At 35.4% G+C, this 15,546-nt stretch overlaps 1 protein-coding gene across 6 annotated transcripts in view; it reads right to left on the reverse strand.

The window, feature by feature from the left end:
• Nucleotides 1-521: 521 nt before the first annotated feature.
• The window catches only part of DMXL1 (Dmx like 1), a 134,954-nt gene continuing 119,929 nt past the window's right edge, over nt 522-15,546 (reverse strand). For all 6 annotated transcript variants that reach the window (XM_086705712.1, XM_086705710.1, XM_025924858.2 and 3 more), the window contains 5 exons: nt 12,453-12,545; nt 10,732-10,823; nt 9,592-9,644; nt 5,306-5,523; nt 522-2,629 (listed from right to left, as the gene is read on the reverse strand). In XM_086705712.1, the coding sequence (XP_086561838.1) occupies nt 2,405-2,629; nt 5,306-5,523; nt 9,592-9,644; nt 10,732-10,823; nt 12,453-12,545 (681 nt within the window). In that variant the 3' untranslated portion in view covers nt 522-2,404. The remainder of the gene's footprint in view (nt 2,630-5,305; nt 5,524-9,591; nt 9,645-10,731; nt 10,824-12,452; nt 12,546-15,546) is intronic.

A 15,546-nucleotide genomic window follows, 5' to 3' on the forward strand; every position in this document is an offset into this window, starting at 1 on the left:
ATTCCATTAATGTGGATGAAATTTTACATATATGTGCATCATTTTTTATTTAGATATACATTCCAACTTTTTATTCTCCCCATTTTTGAATAACGCTTACCTATTAATTTAAAAAGATTATAAAAAAGGAAGAGAGAGGCGCCTGGGTGGCGCAGTCGGTTAAGCTTCCGACTTCAGCCAGGTCACGATCTCGCGGTCCGTGGGTTCGAGCCCCGCGTCGGGCTCTGGGCTGATGGCTCAGAGCCTGGAGCCTGTTTCCGATTCTGTGTCTCCCTCTCTCTCTGCCCCTCCCCCGTTCATGCTCTGTCTCTCTCTGTCCCAAAAATAAAAATAAAAACGTTGAAAAAAAAAATTAAAAAAAAAAAAAAAAAGGAAGAGCAAGGTATTTAGGGAAATTACTCAATGCTTCCTATATTTTACCAAATATAAATACAGAAATTCTCTATTTTAAAATGTCACATATACTTTAAGTCAACTAAAATTGTGTATTACTTAAAACAGTAGCATGCTAAAAAAAAAAGTCACTGCATGATTGTTTATTTAAAATATTATGACTCTGATGTAAATACATATGGGCTTACACAATTTATTACTCATATAAACCCTCAATGAAAATGCTTAATTGTTCATCCACAATGCCTTTTTTTTCTATTAAGCATAATAAATCTTCTATCTCATTGAAAGTGTTTAAAGCCGTTTGAATCTTGATTTGTGAAATTACTGAAAAATAACTTAAGCTTAACTGTATCAAACAATGGCATTGTTTGCAATGCTGTCACAGATTTCTCCATGGCAAAATAGTCACATATTGTTATTGCACAATTATAGATACAGGTTATTATGTGCACATGAACTCTCTACATAATTAATGACAGTGTTTTCACTGCAACTAGCTTAACACATTTAAAATTATGAATACAATTTACAAAATCTTTAACAATATACTTTTAAGATAAAAGTATCCTGAGGATATTACAAAATTCATTTTACCAGCCCTTCATTTCTTCACTTTGACTCTTTAATTTCCCAGATAACAGCTGTCCATATTTTGTTACATAAAAATGTTTTTATAGTTCCTATTAACAAAATATATTTAAGCTAAATAGTATATAATTGTCCCTTAAACACTTAGTCCCATCTGCTTCCAGTCTCCTTGGCTAAAATCAAGTATTTATCAAGTTTTCTATAATTTTTAACCAGAAAAGGTATAGCACAGAACAGACAGAAATAGGTTTAGCACATTTAAGTTAAAAGCATTGTGCATTTTTAATATTTTGGTCATATTTTATAGTAAAATAATATATTTTGGCAAAACATAATAAAATATAAGGTTTAATTTATTTTCTATTAGTGGTAGATCTGGCGGGTATTTTACATTTGTAAATATTATCTATTTAATTTGACTGTCTTCACATTTGTTTCTAAAAACACTGCTATAAGGTGTTCAGAACTTTGAGACTAAAAGCACCTAAAAAGGAAAAAGAAATATAAGTAAAATGTTTGGTGCTCAAAAATCCTTTGACAAATTTATAAATTTACTTTTAGGTGTCTCTTGTATACCAACACCGAATCGTTATTGCCTGCTAAGACTTAACTGATTCAAGATAATCTTTAAAATAATAATCTTGGATGTCTTCCTGAAATTATTTGAAAATCAGGATGGGAATTCAAAACTGAAGAACAAAAAAACATGAAAAAAAAAACAGTTGCAAAGAAAGTTGCTATTCTAGTGGCAGTAATTGTTATGGCACAAAAACACATGAAAAGACTTGTAGTTTTCTCTGATATATACACAAACTAAGTTCAAGTAAGATGTATAAGATACATATATACACACACACACTGGGGCTTCAGTAAGGACACTGAGGAGAACTTTATATAATAAGACTGAAGTCCTAATGACAGTTTTTAATGAATATGTTCATTATGTTTTTTATTCTTACCCAATTATCATTTATCATTAATTAATAGAAGAGTTTGAGATGTTTATGTATGAAAAAGGAAGTAACAGTGGTGAGTCAAGTGATGCCTGATGTCAACTGCCTTTACATAAAGGGTATTTTTACTGTTAAATAAATTCATACAGAGATTTCTGCAGAAGAGTTTATCAACAATAAGGAAACGAAAGTCCTTTAACACTACGACGTACTCAGCATAACATACTATAAATATGTACTATTACAGTATTACTTATACATTCTACTTTAGGTAATATAGTCTAATTCTGAATGACCTTGTTAGTTTTTAAGGCATCAGTGCATCCAGGGCAAAGCTCCATAAAGTAAGTACGAAATCAAGAAAGCATTAGTTTATCTGTGGCAGAAACAGAGTGATCAGTGGACACTGTATGTGTTGGCCACTTCCAGGGAATAGGTAATCAATTATACATCCTATTGTCAAACTGTCAGAGCATAAATTTCACATCATTTTTCAACACTTCATTTAGTGGGCTAAACTGATCCGGCAGTATCCTCATCTTCATTGTACCATCGGCTCCACACGAGAACACGTGGTTTGCTGGCCCTGTCTCAATCTGCATCACTCCAGTTCCAATGTTCCGGAAAATGGACTGCCGAGCATGTTCATTGATAAAAGTGTGGAGAAGAGTAAAGGTAGACAGACTCCAAATCTAAAAGATATGAGAAACAAAATTAAAATTGACGTTGACGATTACATTAAAAATCCAAACTTGTGCAAAGAAGGAATTTCTAAAACAAATATGGAAAAAAAATCTGTGTAGGCCTAAGGTCATAACCTTTGGATACTATGTTGCAATTTCCCAATTCCCTTTGATATTATCACATTCTTCAAAATCTACTCATTAAACAGAAAGGTAATTTAAACCTTGCATTGGAGATGAGAACTTAGGTACTAGGAGGTCAAGTGTACACAGCTAAAGAAACTTGTAATATTGTAGGGACTACAATTAAGACTTCTTATCTCGGGGCACCTAGGTGGCTCAGTCGGTTGGGCATCCGACTTCAGCTCAGGTCATGATCTCACAGCTCGTGACTTCGAGCCCCGTGTCAGGCTCTGTGCCAACAACTCAGAGCCGGGAGCCTGCTTCAGATTCTGTGTCTCCCTCTCTCTCTGCCCCTCCCCTGCTCATGCTCTGTCTCTGTCTCAAAAATAAATAAAAACATCAAAAAAAAAAAAAAAAAGACTTATCTCTCAGCAAAGCTTGTGCTGTGTAGTTTATAATGGGGTAACCCCTTATAATACCCAGCAAGGGATTAGACCCACTGGAAGAAGGCCTCAGAAAAGGAAAAACTATGTTCCACCCACAAGATAAATTATCACAACTTCAGCAAACTTAATTTACTAAGATCTTCTCTTTTTAGCCCCTACCACAATAAATGCAACTATTCCTAAAGTAAATTACTTACAAAGTAATTTATAAGCATGTTCAAGTATGTGACGGACTTAAATGCTTTTAGGACATCCATTTTAACTTTAGGGAAACCAAAATAGTTCTGATTTTTTGAGATCCCTTTTTTTGGAAAACTTACTTTTTCCTAAGAAATTCATTAGTACCTATTACTCTAGACTTGATTGTTAAGTTGTGATTCCTAAACATGTATTTTTTAAATGTTTATTTGTTTTGAGGGAGAGAGCACACATGTGAGCAGGGAAGGGGCAGAGACAGAGTGGGGGAGAGAGAATCCCAAGCAGGCTCCATGCTCAGTGCAGAACCTGACCTGGGGCTCGATCTCACAACTGTGAAATCATGACTTGAGCTGAAATCGAGAATCAGACACTTAACTGACTGAGCCACCCAGGCGCCCCAAGTTGTGACTTCTGAATACAATGCAGTAAACTTTCAAATCTGTTTTTACTTGATTAAATAATAAACCTCCGAATCAGAGCACAAACTAATATAAAGAACTAACATACTAATATAAAGAACTAATACAACTTGTTCTAAACTGAAGGCAGTTCAAGTAAGAAACTAGCTTCAAACTGAAGGAAAATAATTACATATGGAAGTTAGTGTATATATTTGATTTTAGGAAAAGCCTTTTCAGGGCACCTGTATGGTTCAGTCGGTTAAGTGTCCAACTTCAGCTCAGGTCATGATCGTGTGGTTCTTGACTTTGAGACCCACAATGGGCTCTGTGCTGATAGCTCGGAGCCTGGAGCCTGCTCTGGATTCTGTGTCTGCCTCTCTCTCTCTCTGCCCCTCCCCGGCTTGCACTCTCTCTCTCAAAGTAAATAAATAAACATTAAAAAAAAAAAAGCATTTTTAAAATTCCACATTTCTAGTTAATTTTTTTTCTGGCTGGAAATTATGAAAACAATATGCATGTTGTAAAAAAAAGTAGCCCAACTTATTATTTCTTTTCTTTCTTCTCTTTCTTTCTTTCTTTCTCCTTCTTATTATTTTAATGTTTGTTTAATTTAAGAGAGAGAGAAACAGCGTGAGTGCAGGAGGGGCAAAGACAGAGGGAGACACAGAACCCAAAGCAGGCTCCTGGCTCTGACCTCTCAGCACAGAGCCTGAAGTGGGGCTCAAACTCACCAAGTGACTGAGCTCAAGTTGGTCACTTGGCTGAATGAGCCACCCAGGTACCCCCAAACTTATTCTTACTTAGTAGTCTCACTAGGGGTTAAATTAATGGATTCTAAGAATGTAGACTCCTTCAGTAGGTTGCTGGCCATTACAATAACTTAGGGACTAGTCTAAACTGACTTACCCCTAGAGATTTTTCCAAGTGTGGCCAGAGGACTCTCCAACAAAACTGTTAGGTATGTACTGTAAAAATGCACACAGGTACCTAGCAATAGTACTTCTGGGATGGGATGCATTTAATAAGCTGCTTAACATTTTAAATAACCTCTAAGTTTTAAACATGGTGGAGTGTGAGAAGCACAGGGCTTATCTAGGTACGTCCCTAACTTCTGAATCAGGCACTGAGTGGCTGGATGCTAATACTATATAAATGAAAAAATGGACAGTATTCAGGATAAAGGAAAATATTACTGCATTTCACAGTATCTGAAACTGAATTTGGTAACTCTGAAAATGGGAGTCAAGACTAATTCTAATGTTTGAAATATGTTTTATCTGTGGAAAATCAAGTGCTTTTGCACATTAAGCCTATTTGAAAACTGAAAAAGAGACAATTTCAAGTTAAATATTATTTCATTCATTAAAAGATTTATTAAATAGCAACAAACATACTGCCTACAAAGGAGTTAATATTTCTACTATTTAAATAGAATGGTATCATTAATACGTGTAAACACTTAAGGTTTCTGAAGATTTCTCTTCATTTTGTAGACACTGTGGCATTACCATATTTACCTTTATGTTGCCTTCAGCAGATCCTGTAACAAAGTACTCTTCTGTTGGATCAATGGCAATGGCTTTGACAGGAGAATCATGGCTCTGGAAAAGCTGCCTCTGCTGTCGTTGCCGAAGGTCAAATGCACATGTAAAGCCTTTTCTGCCACCTGATATTAGTAGCTGGTGTTTTGGAGCATACGCTAAAACAGTAGCTCCACTATCATGGCAAGTAAAAGCTGAAAATTAAAATTGAAGTAAATCATGAAGTAAAACCCATTGAACAGTGTAAGCAAGAGACTTCTGACTTCTGGCCAAGGTAGAATGATAGATCACCAGATTCACCCACCTACCTCAAACCATTTAAAAAATTAAATGATATACAGGAAACAATGGTTGGAGACAATGGACACCAGGCAAAGAAAAATGATCTCTAAGAGATGGGAAGCAAACTGGGTGAGCCATACGACTGCCCCTGTTATTGCCTATGGAGGGTTTTCTGGCCATGGCGCAAGGGGAACCCGAGCTGGTCTGGGTTCCTGTTTCCACCAGCCATAGTGGAAAACCTCTTAACTCACAAAGGACAAAATCTGTTTTGTCCTCAGAAGGGTTTTGCCTCAGAAGCAGGTAAAATTTGTAATGCCTGGCATCTGATAAAAAACCAAGAGGCATACAAAGGAGAAAAATACAACCCATAATGAGAAGAAAATCCATCCAATGAAACTAACCCAAAAATTACACAGGTGATGGAATTAGTAGATAAGGAAATTAACAAGTCATTAAAAAAGAGATACAAATAAAAAAATCCAGAGATTAAAAACTACAATAGTCAAATGAAACATGTACTACATGGGGTTAAGAGCAGATTAAACAATGCAAAAACAAAAATGGTGAAACTTGAAGACATACCAGTATGAGAACTAACAAAAATACAATGAGTATTCTTTTCTTAAAAAAGAAGTGGATCTTAACAAATCTTAAAGAAAAAAAAAAGCCTGTCAATAGCTCAAAGACAATATGGCATAATGATGAAGAGTGAAGATTTGGGAGTTAGACTGTCAAGATTTAAATCTTGGTTTTTGCATGGATTTCAATATATACCTTAGGTAATTTTTTTTTTAACCTACGTCTCAGTTTCATCATTTGTAAAAAAAAAAAAAAAAGGAGAAAACCCAGTCCACCTAATAGGTTTCTGTGAGGATTAAATTAGTTGACATATTTAAAACATGTACAGTTCCTGGCATATACTAAGTACTCAATAAAATTTAGTTACAATTACTCTAAGAATCTAAAGAGAAAATTACAGGGAAAGATTCTTTGAATGTGACCAGCACTTAGAGATATAACTGACACAGAATAAAATGCTGAAATTCTAACTCGTGATGAAGTCTGACTAATGGATACATCTGTGTAACCATCATGCAGGTCAAGACACAGAATGTTTTCATCATCCCAGAAAGTTCCCTCATGCCTTTTTGCAGTCAACCCTCCTCTCCCACAAAGGCAATCACTATTCTAATTAGTTTTGCCTCTGTTCTTGAACTTCACATAAATGGAATTTTACAGTACATACTCTTTAGTGACAGGCTTCTTTTCCTTCAACATAATGTTTAAGAGATTAATGAATGTTGTCACATATATCAGCAGATTATGCTTTTTTTTTTATTGGTTAATAGTATTCTATTACATAAATAGACCACTTTCCTATTGGATGTGTTTGTGTTGCTTCTAGTTTGGGGCTGTTATAAATAAAGCTGCTAAGTTTTATTACATTAATATATTAATATAATTGTATATTATTGCTATACAAGTCCTTCTGTGGATGTGTGCTTTCATTTCTCTTGGACATATATGTAAAAATACATACGGATGGATCATGCTAGGTCCATGTTTAACTCTATTAGAAAATGTCAGTTTTCCATAGTAGCTGTATCATTTTAGACTCAGCAAATCATGAGGGCTCCAGGTTCTTTATACTCTCACCAATACTTGGTATCCCAAAATCATTAATTTTGGACATTTTACTATATAGAGTAGTATCTTATGATGATGCTAACCACATTTCATATGCTTACTTGCCATTAATCATTTTAGACTCAGCAAATCATGAGGGTTCCAGGTTCTTTATACTCTCACCAATACTTGGTATTCCAAAATCATTAATTTTGGACATTTTAGTATATAGAGTAGTATCTTATGATCATGTTAACCACCTTTTCATATGCTTACTTGCCATTAATATACTGAGAAGATGGTCATTTTTTAAAGTCTTGAATATATCATTTCTTTCATGGATTATGCTTTAGGTATTGTATCTAAAAACTCAAGACTAAACCCAAGGTCACCTAGATTTTCTTCTCTATTTCCTTCTAGAAATTTTATAGTTTTGAATTTCACATGTAGATAATTCACATTAAATCAATTTTTATGAAAGGGGTGAGGTATGTACCTAGGTTCATTTTCTACATATTGCCATCCAATTGTTATAGTATATTTTGACCACTATGCCTCCAATGAAGTGCCTTTGTACTTTTATTAATGATCAATCTATTAAATACGTATGGGTTGATAAATGGGCTGTCTATTCTGTTCCATGATCTCTATTCTAAAGCCAATAACATGTGTTTATTATTATAGTAAGTCTTGAAATCAATAATAGTGTGAGTCCTTCAAGTTTGTTTTTCTTCAGGGGCGCCTGGGTGGTTGAGTCAGTTAAGCATCCAGCTTTGGCTCAGGTCATGATCTCACGGTTCGTGGGTTGGAGCCCCATGTCAGGCTCTGTGCTGACAGCTCAGAGCCTGGCGCCTGCTTCAGATTCGGTGTCTCCCTTTCTCTCTGCCCCTCCCCCACTCATGCTGTTTCTCTGTCTCAAAAATGAATAAACAAAAAAAAAATTTTTTTAAGTTTGTTTTTCTTCAGTATCCAGTATTTTAGGTCTGTTGCCTCTCTATAGAAATTTTTATTTTTATTATTTTTTTTAAATGTTTATTTTGTGTGTGTGAGAAACAGAGAGAAACAGAGAGAGAGAGAGACAGACATACACCAAGCGGGAGAGGGGGAGGGACAGAGAGAAAGGGAGACAGAATCCGAAGCAGACTCCAGGCTCTGAGCTGTCAGCACAGAGCCCAACACAAGGCTTGAAGCCACAAGCCGTGAGATCATAACCTGAGCCAAAGTGAGATGCTTAGCCAACTGAGCCACTGAGGCACCCCCTCTACAGAAATTGTTAGAACCAGTTCGGTGGTATGTACAACAGAGTTTCCTGGATTTCGACTGGGAATGTATTTAATCTATAAAGTTAGGAGGCAGTAGCATCTTAATAACTTTCATTGAGACTTCCAATATGTGTATATGGGCTATTTCTCCATTTATTTAAATCTTTGATTTATCTTTTTTATAGTTTTCCCCAATGGAAGCTATACATATTTTTTTAGGTTTATGCCTCAGTATTATTTTGGGTGCTGTTATAAATGGTGATTTTTTAAAATTTCAAATGCCAATTGTTCATTGTTGGTATATATGAAAGCAAGTGACTTTAGTATGTTGACCCGGTATCCTGTGACTCTACTACACTTACACTTTAGTTTCAAAAGTTTTTACCTTATTTTTGTTTTGTTTTTTTGTATATAGCCTTCAAGATTTTCTACATAATCAGGGTGCCTGTGTAGTTTAGTTGGTTAAGTGGCTAACTTCAGCTCAGATCATGATCTCACAGTTTGTGAGTTTGAGCCCCATGTTGGGCTCTGGGCTGACAGCTCAGAGCCTAGAGCCTGCTTCAAGTTCTGTATTTCCCTCTCTGACCCTCCCCCACTCACACGCTGTCTCTCTCTCAAAAAAAAAAACCCAAACATTTAAAAAAATTAAAAAAAATTTTTTTTCTAAACAATCATGTCCTCTGTGAATAAAGGCAGTTTTATCTCTTCTCCTCCTAATGTGTACCTTTTATTTCCTTTTGTCTTACTGCATTAGTTAGGACTCTGAGTACCATTCTGAATAGGAGTGGAGAGAATGGGCATAATACTGTACAATAACTGATGCTCACAAAGATGACCTGTGGCTATCAGATTCAAAGTAAAAACATATGATTTTTATATGATCTATGTTCTACTGTCCTTCATGAAGTACAGTGCAAAGTTAATTATATACGTTGTATTTTTCTGTTTTTAAACTCTACGCCATCATGGGCAAAATAAACCTCGCAGGCTAATAAGTTTGTGTCATTAAAGACAAATTCATTAAAAAATTACTTTATTGATTTTAGTCAAATTCTTGACTTTCAAAATTTGTAAAATGCTTTCAAAACTTACCATGGACTAAACTATTGGCAGGTGCCACAAGAGTATCCCACAAACATATATTTCTGAAAAAAAAAAAAATTACCTTTGAGTGACACAAAAATTTAACAACAGAATAAAAAGTAAGCTTGTTTCATATAGTTACATAACATTCAAACCTTGCTCTAACAAAAAATTCAAATACAAGTAACCAATATATTTATGTATGATTAATTTTTACACAAAAATTTAAAAACTACTAACTTACAAAACTGATTAACTCTAGATTGACATGTATTTACAAATAATACTGTATGAAGTCTGAACATGGGAAATACCTTTTGTATCTGCTCATTCTGTAACCTAACAGATGGCAAATACCATTAGCAGGATACACTGAATTTCCCCGAGCACAAATAAAACTTATTTCTGCTCTGAATGGGAGCACTTTTACTCCGTTCTATGAGTTACAGAAGAGACACAAATATATGTAAGGATTTCTATGGCAGATGGGCTGGAGACTCCATATTCTTACAATCCAATTTCTAGTGTAAAGTAAGGCCTCACAAATAAATAGAAAAACTCAGCAACCTCAGTAGACATTTACCTCAGAACTCAGCAGTGTGAGGGAAGTAAAACATGGGGGTGTGGAGACGGAGGCAGGAGGAGACATTTTCTTACCTATTTAAGGTTTTGGGGGAAATGTGGACAGGCTGCCACTTACTATCTATCGTACAACTCAAAGAGGTCTTTGAATTTCTCATTATCGTGAAACACTGGTAATATCTATCTAAGAGAGCCACTGTGAGGATTAACAGAAGAGCAGGGTCAAGAAATAATGGTTCTTTCCTTTGCCTCAAGCTTTCTTAACACATAAGGAATAATACGGAGAAAAATTAATTTCACTATCAAATCATTTTTCTCTTTAAGTCTTAAAATAAAAAAATCAGAATATTAAAAATACAGAAGGAACGGATGTTGTTTTTAATGCACCAGAATTTCCTTGGCCTTACAATTAGAACACTAAAAATGCTCTAAGAAGGAAATCTTTATAATAAAAATATTGAAAAGCACAATTCTGAAAACAATCTTGAGATATAAGAACGTAAAGCAAATAAGAAATAAAGCTGAGCTTTAGAGAGACACACTTACATTTCAGTTACAATCTCTTACCTATTGTCAGTTGAAAGACCAGCTGTAGCTATCAAAGAGGAGGAACTAACGAAGACAAAATCATTGGCTGTTTTGTTATGACACTGCCAGGTCTGGAATGGTTATGAAGAAACAAATGTTATTGCTGTCAGTAACAATTTTATAACCAAGTGGATGCATTCACCAAAAGGGATCATGTAATGTGTGGCTTACTTAAATCCCCTTGTATCTTTTTTTCACCCTGAACTTGTAGACAAGTTTCAAGAGTAAAACAGAGAATTCTCATATACTCTTTACAAGATTCACCAGTTTTTAACATTTTGCCACATTTGTTTTGTCCCTCCTCCTCTTTCCCTCTCTCTCTCTCTCTCTCTCTCTCTCTCTCTCTCTCTCTCTCTCTCTCACATGCACTTTCCCTGGACCATATAAATAAGCTGCATTATAAATTCTTAATGAGACCTTTTGCTTTTGTTCATCTAAAAGTTAAAAAGAAAACAAAAGGAGATTAAATGTTAAATATTTCTTAGAATATTTGTGAAAATTTGTCTCTTAGAAAAAACCCAGAATTTTAGATTATCTGAGAATGAATTATTTTCAGAAATATTTAAGCTTTTAAATAATTTTTCAAATACATGAATAAAAACATATTAAGAGTCAACAAATTCAGAAAATTTACGTTTCTGAATATTCCAGTAACAGTGACTTAATATGAGAGGTTTAGCAAATTATAAAGTCTTCCAAGTTTTATGTGTTCAGATATTTCTCTTCAATAAAATATGACTTAAGTATGTCAAAATTATCACATCAAATATTTTTCCTTTGAGTCACTTCCCCATTCCATCTGACCATCACTGGAGCTGGATGATCATATGTCCTTAAAACAAACAAAATGTACTTTAACCCCACAAAGCCAATAATGTACATTTTCAATCCAATTTATCTTTTTAGATGTTAAAAAAAAAAAAAGGCAGACCCTTAGGGAATGTAAATTTACATATTTAAACCTTATGTTGGTTTTCTTTAAAAAAGAAAAAAATTCTTTTGAAATACCTCACCAGCCCTCTCTGCTTTGCTTGCTTTTACTTAGATCGGTACTGTATTCCAGAATATAACCTTGAGTGAATTACCAGAACCTAAACCCATTTCTTGGTTTTTTTAAATAGGTACTGCTTAATCCTATAAAGGGCTTCACTAAAGAATATATTAAATACAAACTCAGTGGGTTTTTTTTGCCCCCAAACTCATTGCTCTGTGAAGTTACAGGAGGTTCATGAAGCTTGTGCAGTCCTGAATAGAGATCATCAGTTGTTTCTTTCTTTTCTTTTCTTTTTTCCAAAGACATAGACAAGAAAATAATAGTACCAGCTATAACATATCCTTTCTACTTTGTTCATAGGGGACCAATTGCAGAAAAACCACAGACTGATGATCTGATGATCACTCTTTTTAGGTATAATCTTTACTGCAGCTCAGTGAGGCTGGAAAAGGGCTTGAGTAACCCACAGGTCACATGGGTCTCCGGAGGTACCATGTTTGTTCTATACACATTAATCGTCCAAGGCACTAGAGACCAAGACCTCACAGATTAATTTTCACATAATACAAGGACAGGAGTTTATAGTAAAGTGACTGAATACACAGAACTACATTTTGGCTTTAATATGTATTGCCTCAAACATATATTCTTGTTTTCCTTAAAATAAAAATTGAACAAAGTTTAAAGGTAAGAAAACTTGGCTTACCAGGTATGGCTTAGGCATGCTTCCAGTTACTGGACAACATTTCCAGTTTGTCTGATACAGGCTTAAATATCCATCAGCATCAACTATTCCAAACTTAGAGAAAAAAATTTTTTTAAGTATTAAGTATATCTACCCATACCTTCACTGTGAATCTCCTATTTTGATCTTAAACATTTAATTGATAAATTGACTTTTACTTCACCTACGCATGGATCTAGTCCAGAAAAACATTTAGCTGCTGCTTAAAAAAAAATTCCAGGTGACACAGAAGAAACAAACAGACACATTGTATTATACTAACCAAGAGCATAGTCTATATATTCTCTAAAAGTACTAAAAAAATAGGATACTGGATTTACACATTAAGACATGTGACAACAAACTTTTAGGATATATATAATAGAAAACTGTTCATTTTCAAAAAGACAAAATAAGGACTTCTAGAATATTCAGTAAGGAAAACATGCAAACAACAGTAGAAAGTAAAATGAAACACAGATTTTTACAGTAAATGAATTCCTACTATGGAAACTCAAGGTAATTTCAGAGGGAAAATGTCAAAATTATACAATGGGGAAGTATATGTCACAAATCTAGAAGGATGAATAAGACTAAACATTTTTTTCTTTAGATTACAAAAATAATGTTTACTTAACAGTTTATAAAATAAATGTCTATTCTGAACTCCTGCCTTCTCCCATCTCCATATCTGGCAACTATTAACAATCTAAGGTGTTCCATTTCAGATTTATTCTCTGATTATTCAAACATGCACACATATAGGGTTTTATAAAAAAAAATTAAAATAATAATAAATACACAATTCCACAATTACATTTTTGACTTATTATGGCCATCTTTTCACATCAGTACATTTAATCTACTTCATTCTTGTGCTGTATTACACTATATAGTTGTATTATAACTTTTGAAAACTTCTCCCTTATAGTTTCTAATTTTCCTGATTACAAAGTGCTGCTTTAAATATTCTGATACATATATCTTTGAGTATTTACGTACAATATGTATCTAGAAATGGGAAAGCTTTATCAAATGACATCATTTAAAATTGGCAGATGAGGGGCGCCTGGGTGGCGCAGTCGGTTAGGCGTCCGACTTCAGCCAGGTCACGATCTCGCGGTCTGGGAGTTCGAGCCCCGCGTTGGGCTCTGGGCTGATGGCTCGGAGCCTGGAGCCTGTTTCCGATTCTGTGTCTCCCTCTCTCTCTGCCCCTCCCCCGTTCATGTTCTGTCTCTCTCTGTCCCAAAAATAAATAAACGTTGAAAAAAAAAATTAAAAAAAAAAAAATAAAATAAAATAAAATTGGCAGATGAAGGGGCACCTGGGTGGCTCAGCTGGTTAGGCATCCAACTTTGGCTCATGTCACAATCTCACAGCTCATGGGTTTGAGCCCCTCATCGGGCTCTGTGCTGACAGCTCGGAGCCTGGAGCCTGCTTTGGATTCTGTGTCTCCCTCTCTCTCTGCCCCTCCCCTGCTCATGCTCTGTTTCTCTCACTCTCACAAGTAAATAAACATAAAAAAAATTTTTTTTTTTTTGAATAATAAAAAAGAATGTAGTATCTTCCTGAAAATTGTTTCTCACAGGTCATTTACTCTGCTTAATGCCTATTTTAGGCTCAATGAATTCTGGTAGCCCATTTCTGTTCATAATTGACAAATTGATCAGCATTACTGTCATCTGTTCTATTTACTGTAGTAGCCTTCCCTACTAAGGGAGATAGTATGCTTAGTTGTTATGCTATTTGGCTCCATCATGGCCAAGGTAAATGAATGGTAAGTTGACTGTTAAATATACTCGGGTAGGCAATGGAAAAGTTTTCTGTGCTTTAAAATAGCGTATGTGGAAGGCTATACTGAGTGTTAAGTGGAAGGCTATACTGAGTGTTAAGTCTATAGAATAATTCAGACTGTAGAAGGTACTGAACGGCAAGGTAAAGAATATTGGCTTCAGGGGCGCCTGGGTGGCTCAGTTGGTTAAGCGTCCGACTTCAGCTCAGGTGGTGATCTCGCGGTCCGTGAGTTCAAGCCCCGCGTCGGGCTCTGTGCTGACAGCTCAGAACCTGGAGCCTGCTTCTGATTCTGTGTCTCCCTCTCTCTCTGACCCTCCCCCCATTCATGCTCTGTCTCTGTCTCAAAAATAAACGTTTAAAAAAATTTTTTTAACAGAATATTGGCTTCATATATAATAAGGAGCCTTGAAAGGCTCTTGAACAGTCATGTTCATCTCCCTTATAATGTAGTTATGTAACTATGTTATTTGTTACGGAATAACAAATGATGCCGTGCTGGCAACATGAAGGATGCATTAGAAAGGTAACGGTTGAGGTACAGGGACTAGTTAAGGAGCAATATAATAGTAACAAAATAAAAAAGCACGAGTATACGTTACACAAATGAAATTACAGTAGTACTCTAAAAGCTTCTAGATTAAGTACCCTCAATTTCCCATTAAAGGGTAAAGAACGTTGCTAATTGATATTAAGAATCCACATTCTCTCAAACTTTGTTTCATAGCTACATGCAAAAATTACCATTGACTTTTGTGAAATGGTAAGAGAGCTAAGTGATGAATATGGTAGGCAAAAAGACTGCACCGCACCATGATACGAGCAACACACGAGGGGGGTTGAAGGTTTGTAAGTTGAGAGGAAAGGAAAAGCAAGATGGCCCATCTGAGAGGCCCCTGTGTGTTTTCCGTGAAGCATGGCTCTGAAGATGAAGAGCAGCCCGACTTCTCCTTTAATTGTTGTTTAAAGGGACAGTGAGATGCAAGGGGAGCAGAGAGGCAGTCAGATGAAAACAGGACTGTGCGAAGTGAAGACAGTAGAAGTTCTATAGCAGGGCCGGCAAACTTTTTCTTAAAGGGGCATATAGTAGGCTTGCTATCTATAAAGTCTTTGCTTTCCTGAACTCCACTGTTGTAGTAGAAAAGTAGTCATGAAAACAAATAATGAGTGAGGTAGCTGTGTTCCAGTAAAACTTTATTTACAAAACATATGGCTAGGTCATAATTTGTTGATGCCCTGTTCTAAAGCAGTCCTCAAAAGTTTAATGTAGGTATAAATCACAAAA

Source organism: Puma concolor, chromosome A1, assembly GCF_028749965.1.
Source record: "Puma concolor isolate L17-30 chromosome A1, mPumCon1.1.hap2, whole genome shotgun sequence".
Taxonomy (NCBI): Eukaryota; Metazoa; Chordata; class Mammalia; order Carnivora; family Felidae; genus Puma; species Puma concolor.